Genomic DNA, 21354 nt, shown 5'->3' on the forward strand with positions numbered 1-21354 from the left:
CTAATAAAAACGTGTTAAAAAATAGATCTCAGGCTTGGAAAATTCGTTTCTTTGGTCGATTATGCGTGAAAGAGAGATGGAATACATAATGAAAGGATGCGCCACTTTTTTAACATCTGCAACGCAAATAATATAAACAAGCATCATCAATGGAAGTGTAGATCCAACATGCATTTGATTAATGGTATACATCTACAAGAGCAGTGGGAAAGTGTCAGCCTATGAGAGTCCATAGAGCTGGCAACTCGAACAAATGGTGCAAATGGCTCTGAGCACTATGGGACTCAACATCTTAGGTCATAAGTCCCCTAGAACTTAGAACTACTTAAACCTAACTAACCTAAGGACATCGCACACACCCATGCCCGAGGCAGGATTCGAACCTGCGACCGTAGCAGTCCCGCGGTTCCGGACTGCAGCGCCAGAACCGCTAGACCAACGCAGCCGGCCAACTCGAACATCACATGATAAGATAAACTAACTATAAAAACGGATAGAAAAGTCAAATGCTCGAGAGCTGATTTCTTTTTTTTTTCCCTTTTATTTTGCACAACACTGAAAAAAATCTACGCCATAATTTACATTTACCTTGTCAGGCTAGTAGTTTTTTTTGCATTAAAATGATAATAGGAGTAGCATCTGTTAAACGGAGCCCCACTAATAAACTTTTTCTCTGCAGTGGTGGCTATTTTCTCAGGAATATTTCAAGGCGTAGTTACTGGAACTCCTACCGTAAAGTCTGTGATAAGATCGAATGCCAGAGGTGTTATGCGGCACTAGCAGGCCGTAAACTTCGGGCGTTCGTGTATTACATCTTAATGGTAGTGTGTTACCTCACGAACCCAGAAATTAAGACGTTGGCGTATCGTTGTTGCTGTCTCGAACCCGTGCAGTGACTGTATTGGCAGCCCCCCTAAAATTATCTGGACGACTTTCCGTTGCTTTACATTGACCTTAATGCAGTGGTATAAATCTACCCACGACATACTTTAAGAATCATATTATGCAAAGGGCGATTACTTTTGTGGTATCGAAAATAATAAGTAATACGTGAATGATCGAACCAAGTGAATGCATCATGTAGCAGAAAGGCTTCAAAAACGTCAGCAGTTAACGTGGGAGGAAGTCTCTGTTGATCCATCATGGACAGAGGATATCAGCTGGTCGAATAATTGTCCGTATCAATTAAATTCGCCAATAGCCGTGTAACTGATATGTTCTCTTGCTTTATTGCTGTCAAGTCTTCGAATGAATCACTTGTGAAGTGGTTTGAACTCACGACATCCAGGAATATCTGGCTCTGTATTATGACAATATAGTTTATTTTGGGAGATGCATATGGGGCCTGAAGATGGCGCAGTGGAATGCCGAAACTGGTACTTAAAATAAAATAACATCTCAGTTACACGGCTGTTGGCGAATTTGATTGATATCGCCAATTATGGGAGGAAGTTGTTATTCGGGCGCTTTCGTACATTTTCACGCATTGGAGATGCTAACTGGGCTGAACGAAAACAACGAGAATGGAAATCTTGTCAGATACTCTGAAATTCAATTGAAAAAGTGGTTGCTTCGTCATTGTTATGGATTTTGTTTCACTCTAACGTTTTCATGAGAAAAAATCTTATCGAACGACCGCTTTTCAAGTATAAGGGAAAACAGTCACTTCGTCGCAAGAATTGTTTTTCCCGCGAGTAATATCAATTGTTACATCGTTATCTTGACATGTAAATTTTCGGTTTACAACGATTAACTGATCTGCAGATCTCCAGGAATAACAACAGGCGATAATACTTGAAACGTTCGAAAAAATACTGAAAATAGTGGAGGTGAACAGTTTTCTCTTTGCAATTTTCTCGTTTCACGAACAACAGCTCACCGGTCAGTCGAAAGTGTAGGACGACGTCATACTCAGCAATTTCAAAGTTGCGGTTCCTTCTATTTGCATTGTTTGAAGGATGTTACGCAGATATTTCTACGTTACATTTACATTGATTGTAGGCATCAACTGAATATTATTTAGAAATGTTTATTTAACATATCTTTGCTAATTTACCGGCTGAAATGTAAAGCTTCATAACAAGGAATCTTCGACAAGTTAAATACCGTTACGTACTTTAGTTGCTACCAACTTCCTCTTCTCCATTTTTTTCCCCACTGTCCAAGTATCAGTACTAAAAATAATAAATAAATGTCGTGTGACTAGTGCCTCCCGTCGGGTAGACCATTCGCCGGGTGCAAGTCATTCGACTTGACGCCACTTCGGCGACTTGCGCTTCGATGGGAATGAAATGATGACGATTAGGACAACACAACACCCAGTACCTGAACGTAGAAAATCTCCGACCCAGTCGGGAATCGAACCCAGGCCCTTAGGATTGACATTCTGTAGCTCTGACCCCTCAGCTACCGGGGGCGGACATGTTAAGAAAGAATCGTTTCAGACATATTTATGCAGTTTCATTGCATTGTTAGAGACACTTACATATCTGTTGTTGAAGTTAGCTTTCTTCTCTTTTGCCACATGATTATGTTGTTTTACTCTTACAAAAACTTAATAGCGTTAAACATTATTATATTTATGTAATAACATTTTGCTGTTCCTTCATTTTTCATACAACCGTAGATTATCATAGTAAGTCGGTAATATTTATTGACAGTAACATTGATAACACCGTCTCTTCATAAAAACTGCACTACAGTTTCTAATTATCGCACAAACGAAAGTGATGAAACGAGATACAATAAGTTGTTTTAAAATATTCAGCGATTCGATGTATTTCATGGAGTTTTCTGTCTCATCTTATGACAGATCATCTCTATGGACTTACTTCTGCCAGTTACCCTATAATATAGTAGGTTGCATAAAGACGGCAAAAGATTACAACGTAAGTAGTTAACGTCGAAAGGGCTGAAAACAAAACAACTTTGCTAACGTTTCTTGGTTATGTGAACCTGTAAAAACCAATGAATTCTAACACGCACAGAATCCCCGACCATTCGAAACTGCCAATGTATCGGAATACAGCCCCGGTCTTTTATAAAAGTTTAACAGCACAAATCTCAAAGTCTATCTTGAGCGAAACAATGCTGTGTCTCTGACAGTGTTTCTAATCTAGGATGACTCACCGAGGCATCCAGTGGAGGAGTTTGGTTTTATAAAGATATTTTCCTTCTCAAGATCACTTCTCTGACTGTACATACACGTCGGTTATGATATACGAATATTTGAAGAAGTTTACACAAGAGCGTATTTCACCAGCAGTTATCTCCACTCTCAGGCTAGCAACATGACTACGAAAATTTTGAAGGAAAAACTAAGCATTGTCATAATTCTAAAGGCTTAACAACAAGAAACTGGATTCAAAGCAATGTGGCAGAAACTGCATCTTTCAAACGGTGTAGTATATTGTTGTACTTGCTTAAATTGAAACTAGAAAAGATGCCAAAAAAAGTAAATTGAAATTTCTTGCCATTCTGTGGATGGGGAAATAAAAAAAAAATAAATTACGACCACTGAAATAATAATGTTCCACATAAGTGCGAGAATGTTAAAACTGTGGCTGTGAAACGAAATCCACGCATATTTGAAGTAATTGGAAGTGATGATTAGTTAATGAATAGTTCATGAAACTTTTAGAAATTCTTAAAACGGACGCAGAAACAAAGATTTGATCATTTCCACGGTCATATACCAAAACCCGAAGTGAGCCCATTTGCTCTGGTGGAAAACTGATAACCAAAAACGTTTCATTGACAATTTAAAAATGGTTCAAATGGCTCTGAGCACTATGGGACTTTACATCTATGGTCATCAGTCCCCTAGAACTCAGAACTAATTAAACCTAACTAACCTAAGGACATCACACAACTTCCAGTCATCACGAGACAGAGAAAAACCCTGACCCCGATTGACAGTTTAGCATGACATTTTAAATGAGATTTTTCCGAATTATTGTATTATTATTATTATTATTATTATTATTATTATTATTATTATTATTGGGGTGGCAATAATTTAAAAAAGGTCGTGTTTCATTGCGGTGATACCTTTTCACGAAATTTCAAACTCTGCGTTCTCCTCTGAAGGCGAAAGTATTTTACTTACATCCACCTACATACGGAGAAAAGATTAGTAAGAAAATAAGAGATCAGAGCTCGCAAGGAAAGATTTAAATCTTCGTTTTCCTTGCGCGCATTTAAGAATAGAAGATAGATAAACAAAGTGAAAATGGTTTGATGAATCCTTTGCCAGGCACTTAGTGTTGTCAACAGAATTTTACGAAAAGAACATCGTCTTCCCTCCAAGGATTCTCATTTGACTTGACGGACATATATTCCCACAATGATAGTCACCATCAGTAGCAAATCTAACAGCACGTCTCTGAATTGCTTCGATGTCTTCCTTTCATCCGACCTGGTAGGGACGCCAAATACTCGATCAGTACTCAAGAGTACGTCGCACTAGTGTCTGATTTATAGATGAGTTACGCTTTGCTAGTATTGTCTCAATAAACCGAAGTGGGTCACTCACATTCCTTATGTGCTCGTTCTGTCTCATGTCACTTTGCAATGTTACGCCTAGATATTTAATCGACTTGATGGTGCTAAGCAGCACATCACTAATCTGTATTCGAATAGTACAAAATTGTTTCCCTAGTAATTCTAAGTTTAGGGCAAGATAACGTTGTTCGCACCAAACAGATATTCTGCCCGTCATCCTGTATTCTCCTACAGCCACTCAATAAGACACTTCCTACAGCTTCATCAGCAAACCGTCGTAGATTGTTGCTCATCGTATCCGTAGATAGTTTATGTATATAGGGAAGAAGAGCGGACCTGTCACACTTCCCTGAGGCACCCTTGACTTTACCCTTGTCTCCGATGAACATTTGCCATTCAGAACAACGTATTGGGTTCTTAAGTAGTAGAAGTCTTCGTGCCACTTTCATACCTGGAAACCTATTATACCGTATGCTCGGTTCTTCGTTAATAATCCGAAACGTCATATTGTATCGAACGCTTTCCGGGAATCTGGGAATAGGTCTGTTGCCATTCACCCACGGTTCGCAGAACGTTGTGCGAGAAAAGGCAAAACAGTTCGGCGTGAATGATGCTTTCTAAGTATCTGCTTATTTGTGGATAGAAGATTTTTCGTCTCAAGGAAATTTATTATACTTGAACTTACAACACAAAATGTGTTCGAAAAGAAACAGAACTGTGGCTGTAACGCCTTTATTGCTTATTGTAGAACATCTTATGCACTGTCTCCTCAAAATAGTCCCCTCTACTGTCAATTTACCGCTTCCATTTTTCTTCCACTTTTAGAAAGCTTCCTGGAACGTATTTTCTGGGAAGGCGCACAGCTCTCTCGTCGCATTGTCCTCACTCTCCTCAACGATTTGCAAACGAAGTCATTTCAACTTGGTTTTAAGTTTAGGAAACAGGATAAAGTCTGCTGGAGCCAAGTCCGGAGAGTACTGTGGATGGGGCACAACGATAATGTGATGTTTCGCTAGACAGCTGCGGGCAAGGAAAGAGTGACGCATAAGGCGGCACGATGCATCAACCAATTCTGATTTTCCCGCAATTCACGCCTCTACCTACGCACGGCGTCCCTCATGCGGGCAAGGATTCCTTGTAGGCTTCCTTGTTCACCATCTGACCGAGTGGTATAAAGTCTGATGGACAATGTCTTTGTAGTCAAGAAACACAACCAACATGCGAAAATAGTTCAAATGGCTCTAAGCACTATGGGACTTAACATCTGAGGTCATCAATACCCTAGACATAGAACTACTTAAACCTAACCGACCTAAGGACATCACACAAATCCATGTCCGAGGCAGGATTCGAACCTGCAACCGTAGCAGCCGTGTGGTTCCGGACTGAAGCGCCTAGAACCGGTCGTCCACAACGGCCACAAGGAACATGACCTTGATCTTTGACTGACTCATGCGTGCTCTTTTTTTCGACTGGGAAACCCTTTGCCCACCCATTCATTCATACAGTCTTTCCTGTATGCCTGGTTAAGCATTTCCAATGTGTCTCTGAAAGTTTGACACACACACACACACACACACACACACACACACACACACACACACACAAACGCGCGCGCGCGATTTTCAAGCTCTTTCATTATCCCTGACACGAATCCAATGAGGTGCTTCTACACGTGCTCCCGTCAGCGGCTGTAGCTAGCTTATTAACGGTCATGAGCGAAATGCTAACGGTTAAGAGCGAATTGCGGGAACAAGTAGATGATTAAAACCGCCGCTACGCGCACTCGGTAGCCGCAGCGATCTTTCTCTGTCGGTTCGTACATTATTACATAAGTTTGACTTTTTTTCGAACACACCTCGTATTGTCAAGAATTCTGCAGCAAACCGATATTATGGATATTGATCTGTAATTTTACGAGTGCTTTCTTTCACCCTTCTTACATTCAGGGGTCACATGCGCTTTTTTCCCGTCGGTTGGGGACTTGCGCTAGGCGAGAGATTCGTGACAAATGCAAGCTACATGAAGCACACATTCTGAAGAATAAAACGGAATTGGGATTCCATCCGAACCCGGCGACTTAACTGTTTTTTGTAGCTTCTTAACGCCAAGGTGCCTACTTCCCTGTCCTCTGTACGGGAGACAGTGCGACGGTCAAACGTCGGTATTTCTGTACACTCCTTTTGCGTTAATGATTTTTTAAAAGCTAAATTTAAAAGTTCAGCTTTCCTTTTGCTGTATTCATTGCCACAGACTGGCTGACCAGCTACTGAATTATTTTACGTAGGATCAGAAGCCTGAAATAGAATGTCGTAGCCATTGTAACGTGTTTGGCGTACTCTAGTCTTTATCCGTACATGTAATTATTGCCTCTCTACTGCTCCTACTATTGTAAAGGTAGTTCATGGACGCCGCAGCAAATGTCCTTAGAACCTGACCCTTCACCACCCCTCCGCCCACTCGCGGTAAAAGTGTTCAGCATCATTCTTCTATTAGTTTCACTACCTCCACTTTATTTTTTAATATCCTTCTGAATCACATTTTAACTGCTTGTCAGTGCTTTTACGCTCCCTTTTTCACTTTCATAGAATACTGTGCTATAGACGTACTTTTTCAGTAACTTCACTCTCAGTTTCACGACGATATTTAACACCAGCAGGGCTCTCTTACTGAAGACAGCTTTCTTCATATGCACCAGTCCTTGCTTTGGGCATCCTCTGTAACATTACAGCCTAAGCGGGAGAATTCTTTCGATTCTTCTATGTGGATTTGTATATTTTTACGCGAAAAGAAATTCTGTCATTTCTGCTAGTAAGCATACTGTCCGTCATAAACGTACTCATTGCATATAAAGTACTGCTGTAAAACAAATATTCTTCATCGTGTGGATACTGGTTGCCATAATTTATTCTGTGCTTGTCAGACTAGAGTGCAAACGAAAGATATTTGGGTGAAAATTAGCCTAAATCCGGATTCTGAGTGAGAGACGTAGTTTGAGTTTCAGTATGCAGTAGGATCGAAAAGTCGCGCACATGGAATTAGAAGTGTCTACATGAGAAGTTGCACTGGATTTATTCGATCAGCCACCGCAAGGCAACACCACAGATATGACCAACAACAAACCGAGACGCCAATTTAAAGAGTATAGGTCACACGATGTGTTACTGTACTACCGTGTCCTTTTCTCAAGAGCAACGAATTTTCATCGTTGAATTGTATTTTGTCATTCGTTTTATACGCATTTAGTGGTAAATTTCCAGATACTGCAGTGCTGAAAATTTAATATTAACGAGATTAATCTCCCGTTTGGGCGAATATGAATCAGTTACAGAAATGAGGAGAAGCCAAGGACTATCCATTTTGAAGAATGCTAAACTGGGTGAGGTGAAGAATATGATGCTGAGTTCTCCTTCATAATATTCGAAGCTACTTTCTGTTCAGCCTCAGATTTCGTGTGGTACTGCTCAAAAAGCTATGAAGTTGCAATTTCATGCATATTACGTTAGTAATGTATAGCAGTTGAAGCTGTAGAATGAAGAAAAAGCTTCTAGCGTACTGTACATGGTTTCGGTCATTTATTTACACTCACAGAATCGCAGAAACACAACACTGTCAGAAAAAATTGGAGTGTAGTGTGCTATAACACGTCGACGAATATTAGGGACATTTCTTTTAAAATACAGTGAACAATGTTGTGAACCAAGACATTATCAAGTTTACATGCTACTTTGTGCGTAGGGCACCCACAGCTAATAATAATTAACGCCTTGTAACACTTTACTAAGAAACACATATACAGCTACCATCACAGTGTATTACGGTGATCATACTTCAGCTGTTGACGAGTTACATCTATACAGGGCCCCAGCTGCCTAAGATCACGCGCATGTGCGATTCTTCATTGTCATAAAGCAAGCTCGATTCCGGTTTATTTACTGAGGACCCAGCTTACTGCATGTAACCTACAACAGCTGTGCTGCGGGTGTTTCCCATAGTAGTTCTACATCTGCCACAGTAAACACATATTATAGGATGCTTTTACTTATTTTATACTTTTTATTAAGGTGTGTCTGCAATAAAAAGGGTTGTTATTTTCATTTTATGGCACTTGCCGTTGGTTTACCATAACGGTCGGCCACACACAATGCAAGCTGTGCTTTACTATAGGTTCATTCCTTTTTCATCACAGGGAATCGCATGACTCATGGTATCAATGAGTGGATGAACGTTTGCCGATACTAGCTTCTAGTACTACACCACCAGTTGCCAGTCCGTAGCATTGGCATAACAAACAATCGACGTTTTCACATGTGCTTAATGGTGAGTGATTCTTAAATGCAACAGCATTTCTGATAGGTTGCTATTATTTACTTTCATATAACCCGCAAACGTAACATGCCACGTACATTGCTAAAAGATTTTCATACACTTTAGCCACAAATTTTAATGGCTGTAATTATTTTCTACGTTAGATAGTATCGCTCATATGTTCAGTTTGACATTAACGTAGTAATACTTACAGGATACACCTGTAACGGTGGGAAATCTGTAGCGTTCCCGATAAAGGACGAAGGAATATTCTTAAATGTTAACAATTAGTTTATTTCCCTTCTTGAGACAAATAAACATTATTGTTGCTTTCCGCAAGACAGTGCCAATTGTCACACATCTAGCGAAACCACTCATTTCTTAATCGAATTGTTTGGGGATCGAATCATCTTTAAAGGATTATAGCCCCCACGTTCCCCCGGTTTAACGTCTCCAGACTGCCTCCCGTTGGGCTGCCTTAAAGGAAGGGTCTTTTTGAGTCCACACACACTGACGGAACTAAAGGCTACTATTGCCGCTGAGACTAACAGCATCACTGTCAAGGTGCTCCACAAACTGGTCTTAAACAAGGAAAAAGGTTTTCTGCATGTATTACTGATGGTTCAAATGGCTCTGAGCACTATGGGACATAACATCTGAGGTCATCAGTTCCCTAGAACTTAGAACTACTTAAACCTAACTAACCTAAGGACATCACACATATCCATGCCCGAGGCAGGATTCGTACCTGTTCCAGACTGAAGCGCCTAGAACCGCTCCGCCACCACGGCCGATTACTGAACGGTGCATCCATTATGAGGATGTGTTATAAACAATGTGTTTGTGTGAATATATGAAATAAAATACTTTTCCAAACAGGTACATATTTCATTACTTTTTGATTTGTGCTACTTTTATATCAAACTGTAGTTAAGGGGCCCGAAGTAGGGGAATGCGAAGGTAGCTGTTTAGCGTCTCGTTGACGATCACGTCTTTAAGGCCTGGGCAGATGCTAGTGTTATGGAACGTTGGGAAGAAAAACGAAGAAGTCCTTTCTAAAGAAATAAACGCGGTAATTGGCTTGAACAACTTGGAGGAAGTAAGGAAAACCTAAATTTCGAAGGCCGAAAGGGGATTCGACTTTCTATCCTCCGGTACGAGTGTCTGATCTCCCACCTCGTTCAGTAGGGTCCCGAAGGAGTAACGCACGGGAGAAACTGGACCGTTGCTGCGGACGCCGTGCGAGATGAGGGAGACAATGGGTGGGTGGAGTGGGGGGGGGGGGCGGGTCTCTGGGTAATCCCCACGCCCCGCCAGTGCGCGGCTGCAGCCCAGGTAGCCTGGCGCCGCATCTGCCGGACCGCCCGCTGCGACACAGGCCGCGCGAGGCGGAGCGCTGCGCTGACGGCTCCCAGCGCCTCCGAGCAACCCGTGGCAACATCTGCTACTCTGCCAGTGACGCTAAATTTCCCGAACCGTTTACTTTCTCACTATCTGCCCCCAGTTGTGCTACTACCAGTTAAATAGTTATTTATACCGAAATTTTAACGCCGGAACTCATTAACCAACCGCGTGCGCCATCACAAAAGTTATCTGTTGGAGGTATTGAGGCGCCAGCCATTTATGGCTCCGTAGATCGTTGATCGTTCGGGGGAAAAAAATAAAAATCTGAGACCATGGGAGAAGCTGACAGAATACATATCGCTCACAACTAGCTCGCTTACTTGAGGAAAAACTAATCTCTACGTTAAACTTAATGCATTCATTTGATAGTTAACTTTAATGAATGACTTTTTAATCATGTTACCCACACCAGGCGAACATTAGTCACGCTGACCATCCCACGATTTCTTCCCCCCCACCCCCCGAGTAAAGACTATTTCCAGTCCGAAGTTCATCTCAAATGCGTCCAGCCGCTTCAGCGTGAAGTAGCACAAACATATTAAGCCGACGAAGAAAGAAAACAAGCAATATCTCAGTTTGCTGCAAAGCAAATTTTATAATATCTGTACGGGTAACGAGGTCATCTGCCCTCACGTGGGCGCCTGTTAGGAGTGGGTACGCTCGCATATCATAATCAAACCCAGCCTCACTAACAGCCTACCACGTTCTTCACGTAAAGGCACAACGTCTCTCTGTCGTACAGCATTTAAATGACACCGCCATTGTGGGGCCCCAAGCCTCTCAGAAGACATTAGATACGCCTCACGCTCAGCGGCTAAAATGCAACGGGTTTGTATGGAAGTAGGCATTAAACACTTTGAGGATTGTATAAGCATTGTATTCATTACACTGAATCATATTATATAGGACATATTAGACAATAAAGGAATTTTCACAGTACGACACAGTTGAAAAGTCAAATAGTAAATTGCTTTTTCTGAGACTAATTGTTGTACCACATTTCACGTTATATTCTTCAAATCAGTAAATATCTTGTACTACACATTTTTAAAAGGAGCCTGTAAATTCAGGGTATAAGTTAATTCTACTCCAGAGTTCTTCGAAATCCGCCCTGCCGTTTCAGTGTGAAAAGGTAACAAACATACTTACGGACAAACTTTCGCATTTGTCATATATAGAGGGTCTACTCTACTCTGGGTCGGCTGCATTGCCAACACCTGTAGGTTTACGGCTTGCTACGTTCCCGAGCCAGTTTTCGTCAGAGTGTGGGTTATCAAGCCTTCTATAAATTGATGTGGTCGTGGTGTTTGTCATTTTGGACTCCGGCACTCAATACCAAAGAGATTAGCCCTAAATCACACCACTTCACAGGACAAGTGTAGTTAAAATCTGTGCAATACTCTGGTTGCGGTACAAACAATTATTTGCAGTCGTATGTAATCCGCACGTTGAACCCGCAGTTAAAAAATGTCATAGAACTGTCTGTTTAAAAATATTTTAAGAAAAGAACTTCTGAACACACATTCCTTTTAGTGTATTAATGAAGTTGACAACAAAATATTTGCAACGGATCCTGTGTAATCTGGCACATTAAAATCACATTGGACACGATTCCTGACACAACTAAATGCCACATTTTCCACGCACGTAGCAAATACTTAAAATTTACCGTCGGTCACATTACGTGCGAAGGGCTTCAGTCGTAACATCACGATGTTAAAATTTTACGTAATGTGAATGGTAGATAACAGATACTTCATTCCAATGTGTCTTCGCTTCGGAGGAGTCAACTGTATACGGAGGGCACTGTACAGGAGATAAGCACAATAATGTGAACACCTCTACTTACTTGGGAATGGTTTACTAATAAGGGGTTGGACCCTCATTTGCCCGTAATACAGTTGCGATTCTTCTTGGAATACTGGCATATAATGATTGTATAGTCTCCAGTGGAATGTTATGTCACTCTTCAATCAGGACCCCTTCAAACACCTATACTGACGAATGAGGCAGAAATCTGCTCCGGAGTCTGCTATCCTATACCACCCACAAGGGTTCGATAATATTGAAGTCCAGGTACTGTGCTGACCAGGCAAAATACTGCAGTTCAGTTGCATACCCCTCATACCACGATTTTACTGTACTGGCTGTATGAATCTGTGCATTATCGTTCTGAAACATGGCATCATTGTTGGGGTACAACATTTGAATCATGGGGAGCACCTGTTCACCTAATATGTTCACATAACCGTTGGCTGTAACACGTCCTTTGAGAGTAATGATGAGTCCAGCAGAATACCATGATATGGCCGCCCACACCTTCAACTTTCATGCTTAACCGTTGTAATCAAGCATTCAGGATTGTAAGCTTCTTTTGGCGTTCTCCAGACATAAATCCGGCCCCGATTTTGAAAACAACGAATACGTCGACGCGTCGGACAATATATTATGTGTTTCCACTGATCAGCCGCCCAGGATTTACGCTCTTGAGATCATGCTTCAGCCTTCTTTGCGTTGGTTGTCGTCACTAATGGTTTCGGTATAGCAGCTGGTCCATCAGTATTTACTTCATGGATTTTTCGGCGGAGCGTGTCGATAGATACGAGGTCTCGAAGATGGCTATGGAGCTCTACAGTCACTTTAGCCGCAGTAGTTTTGTGTTGTTTTGACACAATTCGTGTTAGTGTACAACGATCTATGTCATTTAGTTTTGATTTGCGCCCACTATCACGTTTACACGATTCTGTCTTTTCATATTTGATGAAGGCTGTCATGATTGTTGAAACAGTTGCTCTTGCAACATTCAGTAAGTTGCCTCTCTTGGTTACCGATGCTCCAGCTAATCGGGTCCCCACAATCTGCCCTTTTCGGAACTCTGTAAGGTCTTTCATTGCGCGTCGACCTCGGCCTCTGAATGCAGATACAAAGTGTGCACTACTCGTAAACAAACTGCACTCATGCCTAGTCCGTACTGAACACTCACACAGTCGAGCGCGACACGTGCCTTACCTGCGTTGCTGCCCGTCAAACACAACTATCCCATTACCATCACTATTCACATTATTTTGCCTGTCCCCTGTACAATATGGAAGTGATCGAGCAATACTTCATTGTCTGCCACAAGCCGGAGTAAAGTGGGCTACGACTGATAAACCAACTGATGCAACTCCCTAGTCATTCATTGGAGTGTCACCATCTTATTTACTTTCTACACATTCCTTTCTCTACATATAGAACAAGATCTAGTGTAAAAAATATTACAGACATTAAAATTTATGGCTAAAGCGTTTGAAAAACTTAAACCGAGTTCGTGTGATGTTACGTCTGCGGTTTCTATGAAGGTAAGTAACAGCAACGTACCAGAATTACTGATGCATTTAAGAAGCACTCAAAGACCAGCAATTTTGAAATGGATGGAGGGATTACCAGATTATCAGTCGGAAAAGTTGGGAAGCGAATGTGTGAAAGCAAAACTTCGTAAACTTAAACGTTACAATATCGTTTCTTTGTTACTTTTATTACTTAATCGAGCGAACAAAGATGGTATCTGAGTTCACCCATTGTTTTAGATAACTACCGTTTGATAATTAGTTAATCTTGACACGATTTTTACGAATTTTATAATTATATAGGGATTACCGCTTTAGTGTACGTTTTGTGCTTGTCTCCGTAGCTTTGTGTCACGATAACGTTGTTCTTTCTTTCTGTTTGTTTATCAAAATTGTAACTGTGGGTCTTTGTGCACCAGCTGTCAGTTATATCTGGCAAGCTACGGTGGTCACGCAATAGTACATACAGAGATTAGTCTCCTACTGGTTTTTGCACGCTAACAATAATGCTCTGACCAATCTTTAGACACTGACAAGTTACGCTTAATGGCGATGTTGTGGTAATTAACAATGTATTGGAGTACTAATTACAGTGCGTACATAATAGGGTTTTCACTATTTTAAATGTTTTAATACTCCTGAAAAGATTTGTTTTCAAACACTGTTACGCGGTTTCCATAGTAATTGAAATACAATTTTTCTGAAAATCTGAGGATGGTCACTAACCAACAGAAATCGGTGATCATCTGGTTGTTATTGAATTACATTGGGATCAAGACAATTGAAAGTTATGATCGTCATGTCTGCTTCACATGACGATGACATGTCTTATAAACAACTGACAGTCTTTTTCTATATTCTGTCAATACTTCCAGTGTCTTCTACTGATTTTACTACTATATGAAAGTGTTCTTATGCAGTCTACTGCACTCGTTTTACATTAAGATCCTGTTGTCATGCTTACAAAACCTCAGATTTTTTCCTCATTTCTTCAGATGGATCATATGGCTCTGAGAACTATGGGACTTAATATCTGAGGTCATCAGTCCCCTAGAACTTAGAACTACTTAAACTTAACAAAACCAAGGACATCACACACATCCATGCCCGAGGCAGGATTCGAGCCTGCGACCGTAGCGCTCACGCGGTTCCAGACTGAAGGGCCTAGAACCGCTCGGCCACAACGGCCGGCCTCCCTTCTTCAATTGAACCGTCATGTAAGGCTCTAGGTACTGAGATTATAAAATTTTCTTTTAATAATAGTGCGAGATTACACATTCTGAGCGTACTGTTTGTATCGCTAACATATTTAAAGTCGCCTCTCCGGCGAGAGTAAAGCGCATCATTTGAGTGGTAGCTTGGTTACTGTGGGACACGTGCTTCGTGCAGTGTTGGTACCATGGCTGCAACACGCATTTTTCAAGTTATTGCGATGTAATTAACAATGTTTCCCCTGCAAGTTGTACATTTCTTATCAGTGTTTGCGGTTTAATATTAATGGTTATCCAAAAGGTGACTATTTTCCGTCTCGTATGTCATGTCGGAAGGTGAATAATCAACCGCGTCGGGACTGTTACGAGAAGATAACGTGGGCTAGATTGGCTCTAATTACAAGCTCCAAGTGAAAGAAACATGTATGGTTTGACTGTTTGAATATCGCGAATGCAGGTATTTTCTCAGTTCTGATGTCTCACTCTGACTTTTTGAAACATCCGCGTCGCGATTGGGTCACGTGCACTCTCGTGTAGTGAACGAAAAAACTGTTTAGTAACGATCAGCAAAACTGTGGTTTTCGTCGAAATATAAAGCACTTTTGTTTGAACAGTGAATTTCATATGCGTTTTGTGTTGCATATTTCTGAGTTGGATAATATTACTTCAACAATAACGTGGTTGGGATGCAGAAACCGACAGCGTCAGTTACGGAATTATGTTGATTGTGAACCGTGCAGCCCAATTCAGTGTGTGTGTGTGTGTGTGTGTGTGTGTGTGTGTGTGTGTGTGTGTGTGTGTGTGTGTGTGTGTTTTCAACAGAATAAAATGGTTCAAATGGCCCTGAGCACTATGGGACTCAACTGCTGTGGTCATAAGTCCCCTAGAACTTAGAACTACTTAAACCTAACTAACCTAAGGACAGCACACAACACCCAGCCATCACGAGGCAGAGAAAATCCCTGACCCCGCCGGGAATCGAACCCGGGAACCCGGGCGTGGGAAGCGAGGACGCTACCGCACGACCACGAGATGCGGGCTTCAACAGAATATACAGAATTCTATCGCACTGAGGTGAGATTATTTGTGTGAGAGGCATCGCATCCTGTAACATAATAATAATAATAATTAATAATGTTAGTTCAAGGAGAGAAGAGCAACCGCCGCGGGAAAATCAGGAGAGTCAGGTCTTAGGCATACAGTCTTTAAAGATGCAGCCCCCGTTCCGGTGTCTAAAGAGTATTTGTGCGTTACAGCTTACATATATTTTTATCCTATTTTCTTCTTTCTCAGCTTAGATTAATATCCTTTCAGTCAGTCTCATTTCTGCCCATTAGCGAGAATGTCTCCCTAATGTCATATGCCCCAATACCTAAATGTAAGACGCGTGCTCGTACGTGTATTTCGCGTTATTTTTACTGGATTGATACGTCCTGAAGCTCTCTCTGTCACGCGATAATGTTTTGATGTTTGCACAGTTATTATATCCATCAATCTCAAAATCTATTTGCATGTTCTACTCCTCTTTTTCCCCTACTTATTTTTCTGCGGATTGAGCCACACAGCACGTAGTACTGGCGTAGTACCACTTTCTGTGTTAACCAGTTTACATCGGCTTGTTTTAACTTTACCAAATTATTTTATGTGCGTAATGAAACTGTAAAATCGGCATTCGATTGTCGTCGATGTTTACCAAATAATACTAGGTGTACAACTATGCTTCCGAAGTTTTTTCTCGAAGTTGACTTTTATTGTGAAAAATTTACAAAAATATTATGATTCATAGTACTGCCCATCGCTGGCCACTACATACTCCCATCTTCCGGACAGCACACGAATCCCCGTGGCGGAAGAACTGGGCGTCTTTTGTGGGGATCCATGAGTCGATTCAATTCTTCACTTGTTCATATGATCGGAAGTGCTGGTCAGGCAGACTGCATGCCACTGATCGAAAAAGGTGGTAGTCTCAGAGAGCAACGTATGGAGAATACGGTGGGAGGGATAGGACTTCTCATTTCAACGTTTCCGTGTATATTGTGACGGGTTTTGCGACATGAGGTCGAGCACTGACCTGCTGCAAAATTACCTTTACGTGTCTATCGATGTATTGTGGCCGTTTGTGTTTCAGTGTTGGGCTCGAACGCTTCAACTGCTTTCGGTAATGATGTCCTGTGACTGTCATTGTCTGTTTCAGTAGCTACGAAAACGTTCTGTCTTCCTCCGCCATGTCGGTCTTCGACATCAAAATCACCGTTCTTAAGGCGTTGAAAACATTCTCTGCACGTTCTTCCACTAGTAGCTCCCTCACCACCCAGCATTTTAAAAGCCACAGCGGTAGATTTCTTCATGTTAAAGCAGAAAATTAAAGCTTCCCGCAAATGGCGAGAAATGGTTACGTAAGTTGACGTACTTAACCGAGGATAACCTTATGATCCAATCACTACACTTGCCTAAGCTTATTGTATTACACCTATGACCAACCACCTGAACCCCACTTTCCGCTACTGCCGTCTATTGCATACCGGCGGAAGCAAAGTTTTGCTCGTCTACTTTTTACTGGAGCATAAATCCCACTGCCAACATTACTTCTCAGTGTTGTTGTGGTCTTCAGTCCTGAGACTGGTCTGATGCAGCTGTCCATGCTACTCTATCCTGTGCAAGCTTCATCATCTCCCAGTACTTACTGCAACCTACATCCTTCTGAATCCGCTTTGTGTACTCATCTCTTGGTCTCCCTCTGCGATTTTTACCCTCCATGCTGCCCTCCAGTACTAATTTGGTGATCCCTTGGTGCCTCAGAACATGTCCTACCAACCGATCCCTTCTTCTAGTCAAGTTGTGCCACAAATTCCTGTTCTCCCCAATTCTATTCAATACCTCCTCATTAGTTATGTGATCTACCCATCTAATCTTCAGCATTCTCCTGTAGGACCACATTTCGAAAGCTTCTATTCTCTTCTTGTCTAAACTATTTATCGTCCACGTTTCACTTCCATACATGGCTACACTCCATACAAATACTTTCAGAAACGACTTCCTGACACTTAAATCTATACTCGATGTTAACAAATTTCTCTTCTTCAGAAACGCTTTCCTTGCCATTGCCAGTCTACATTTTACATCCTCTCTACTTCGACCATCATCAGTTATTTTGCCCCCAATTAGCAAAACTGCTTTACTACTTTAAGTGTCTCATTTACTAATCTAATTCCTTCAGCATCACCCGACTTAATTCGATTACAGTCCATTATCCAGGTTTTGCTTTTGTTGAAATTCATCTTATACCCTCCTTTCAAGACGCTGTCCATTCCATTCAACTGCTCTTCCAAGTCCTTTGCTGTCTCTGACAATATTACAATGTCATCATTTCTTCTCCATGGATTTTAATACCTACCCCGAATTTTTCTTTTGTTTCCTTTACTGCTTGCTCAATATATAGATTAAATAGCATCGGGGAGAGGCTACAACCCTGTCTCACTCCCTTCCCAACCACTGCTTCCCTTTCATACCCCTCGACTCTTACAACTGCCATCTGGTTTCTGTACAAATTGTAAACAGCCTTTCGCTCCCTGTATTTTACCCATGACACCTTCAGAGTTTGAAAGAGAGTATTCCAGTCAACATTGTCAAAAGCTTTCTCTAAGTCTACAAATGCTAGAAACGTAGGTTTGCCTTTCCTTAATCTTTCTTCTAAGGTAAGTCGTAGGGTCAGTATTGCCTCATGTGTTCCAACATTTCTACGGAATCCAAACTGATCTCCCCGAGGTCGGCTTCTACCAGTTTTTCCATTCGTCTGTAAAGAATTCGCGTCAGTGTTTTGCAGCTGTGACTTATTAAACTGATAGTTCGGTAATTTTCACATCTGTCAACAACTGCTTTTTTTAGGATTGTATTCTTTGGGATTGTATAGTTACTTCTCAGTACTACGCAATTTTATATTTTCTTTCTTAAGTTCCTAACATGTATGTTCCACTCCCATGCAGCGGCCAAATTCAGTTTGCAGAAAATATTAATAGAAACACAGAATGGTTTCAGGTGTTAAGATTTGCACCTCGAAACGTAAGAGCGGCGCACAGTTCCTGAGACGGCCACTTGGACGGAGAGAGGAGTGTACAGCGGGTGGTCAGCCACCCAGGCGCGCGTTACGCAAGTACTCACCCTATGGCCTGGTCGTGGTGGTCGGCGTCCCAGCGCGCCGAGTTCTCGTACCACGGCTCGCGTATGCGGATGCCGCCTCTCGCATGGATGGTCGAGATTTCCCTGCACAACAAAAAAGCACAACCTGTCAGCATCTCTCGGGCTAAAATGAAGTGATGGTTCTGCGCGCACTGTACAAAGGTAGAAGACGTTCGCCGATTGCGGAAAGTGGTAGTTTTGGTATACGGACAAGAAAGCATCATGAAGGTTTATCTAAAGCAGGGCTTCCCAACCTGTGGTCCGCGGACCCCTTAGGGGTCCGCCGGCTCTTTCTAGGGCATCCGCGGCCACCTTTCACCAAATCGTGTAAAATAATGAGTAAAATTATTGAATAAAAATGTGAAAATCAAATTCATCACTATTTTTTTTCGTGTGAAAAACATGTGTACTTTTACTTCAGGTCGTATCCCCAAGCAGCCTGTGCGGTTCCTAGGTGAGAACGTATACACAAATTAGTGCCGGAGAATGCGGCTTCTCTGATCGACTGTTTTGCAATAATACGGGGGTCCAGAATGCGATTTTCACTCTGCAGCGGAGTGTGCGCTGATATGAAACTTCCTGGCAGATTAAAACTGTGTGCCCGACCGAGACTCGAACTCGGGACCTTTGCCTTTCGCGGGCAAGTGCTCTACCATCTGAGCTACCGAAGCACGATAAAAATATGTACAATTTTGTAAATAATCTTCACGTGTATGCCGCCGGATCACGTTGTGCAAACTCCACAATATTTCCTCGGAGCAACTGTCCGACATCTTCAGGTGGTTCAACCTTGCTGATGGCTAGGTACGACTGACAGTATCTGCACGTCGACGCCCCGTTTCTAGAACACGCGCGCGATTTGCAGATGGTAGAGCACTTGCCCGCGAAAGGCAAAGGTCCCGAGTTCGAGTCTCGGTCGGGCACACAGTTTTAATCTGCCAGGAAGTTTCAATACGGGGGTCGTTTGTGCGCCGGCTCACGGCGACCAATCACAGCGCTCGCTGTCACGTATGCGGCCCCAGGCATCATTAAATGTTAAACTTGCCTTGTCAGTGCACTACCTATTTCATAAGTCGATTTTTGGCCAGTTTATTGCTTCTAAGATGAATCGGTGGCTGAAGTCATGATCACTGAAGAAGGGTGCAGTTTCTCCATCGCCTTCACAAGGGAAGTTTCCAGTTGAAATGAATGAGAAGGGAGGACGAACAAAGGAAGACTTTACATACATTTGAACATTTTTCTTCGGATTTCACGAAAACACACACACACACACACACACACACACACACACACGACTGTTACGAAATATGCATGCTCCTTACATAACAATAGCCAAATAGTGGAAGTGAACAGACCATAAGCGACAGCTTGTCAACAGCGAACAGTTTGGACGTGACGTTGATTGCGCTTGGAGGAAGACAGGTCCATCGTGTGAAATTTCAATTACCAAGTAATTTTAATCAAGATATAGTGTGTTGAACAAAGGGAGTAAATCCACTAGTAAGTGTGTGGATACAGTGAGAATTCCAATTGGATGGTTAATTTCAAGTTGTTTTCATTCATCTCTAAACAAAAGACTATTGATACTTCGGGGCGGGGGGGGGGGGGGGGGGGGTCGGTCATTGGGAACATGGCACCTGCATTAAGAAGCTTTCAGTTCCCATGGGTTTCGCTCTGAAATTTGGAGTTACTGTGCTCTTGACTGACTAGGGGTCCACCATGGATTTTCGACTGAGGAAGGGGTCCGCCAACTGAAAAGGTTGGGATGCCCTGATCTAAAGAATACTGCACAGAATCCTTGACACCCGCGGGCAACAACGTTTGTTGCTTCCACAATTCTTCGTCCATACAATGTGTATCATAATTCGAAAACTGACAGGGCGGAAATTATACGGCATTGGAAGCAAAACATCCCAGTCAGTCGTTTGCGAGATAGTAGCGAATTTTTCGTTTTGAGCTGCCACTGACTTGAGTATGAACCATCATTCTAGTTAGCACAAATGTCTTTGAAATGTGAACTTTACGTGTAAGTTCCTATCTAATAGGAAATCGCATTTCAAAAACTACGGTTTGGTGGTTTGGTATACTACATACATGACATAGTAAATGGTAACATTAAGATTACCGGTAATACTGGTAGAATTGGTAGGGAAAGAAACATAGACGAATGTGTAAGAGAGAAAATGGGCACCGACGACCATTTTTTTTCATATAATCAGAGCCGCACATCATTCAGTGTTAGTTCATTGTGCCTTGCGCAATATAAATTATATTTTAAACGTAATAAAAATTAGTTGATCGCGTAACTTCTGCCCTTTTATACAAGTAAACCAATTATTTTTGCTGCAAGTATGTTTATATACACAAAAATAAAAAATATAATTTTGTAAATAGTCTTTACGGGTTTGCCACCGGAACACGTT

The 21354-nt window shown here is 41.9% G+C and overlaps 1 protein-coding gene across 1 annotated transcript in view; it reads right to left on the bottom strand.

The window, feature by feature from the left end:
- Nucleotides 1-21354, bottom strand: part of LOC126188639 (homeobox protein OTX1-like) — a 177383-nt gene that overhangs the window by 141614 nt on the left and 14415 nt on the right. The window contains exon 2 of the mRNA XM_049930240.1: nt 18914-19015. Within this exon, the coding sequence (XP_049786197.1) occupies nt 18914-19015 (102 nt within the window). The remainder of the gene's footprint in view (nt 1-18913; nt 19016-21354) is intronic.

This window comes from Schistocerca cancellata, chromosome 5 (assembly GCF_023864275.1).
Source record: "Schistocerca cancellata isolate TAMUIC-IGC-003103 chromosome 5, iqSchCanc2.1, whole genome shotgun sequence".
Lineage (NCBI taxonomy): Eukaryota > Metazoa > Arthropoda > Insecta > Orthoptera > Acrididae > Schistocerca > Schistocerca cancellata.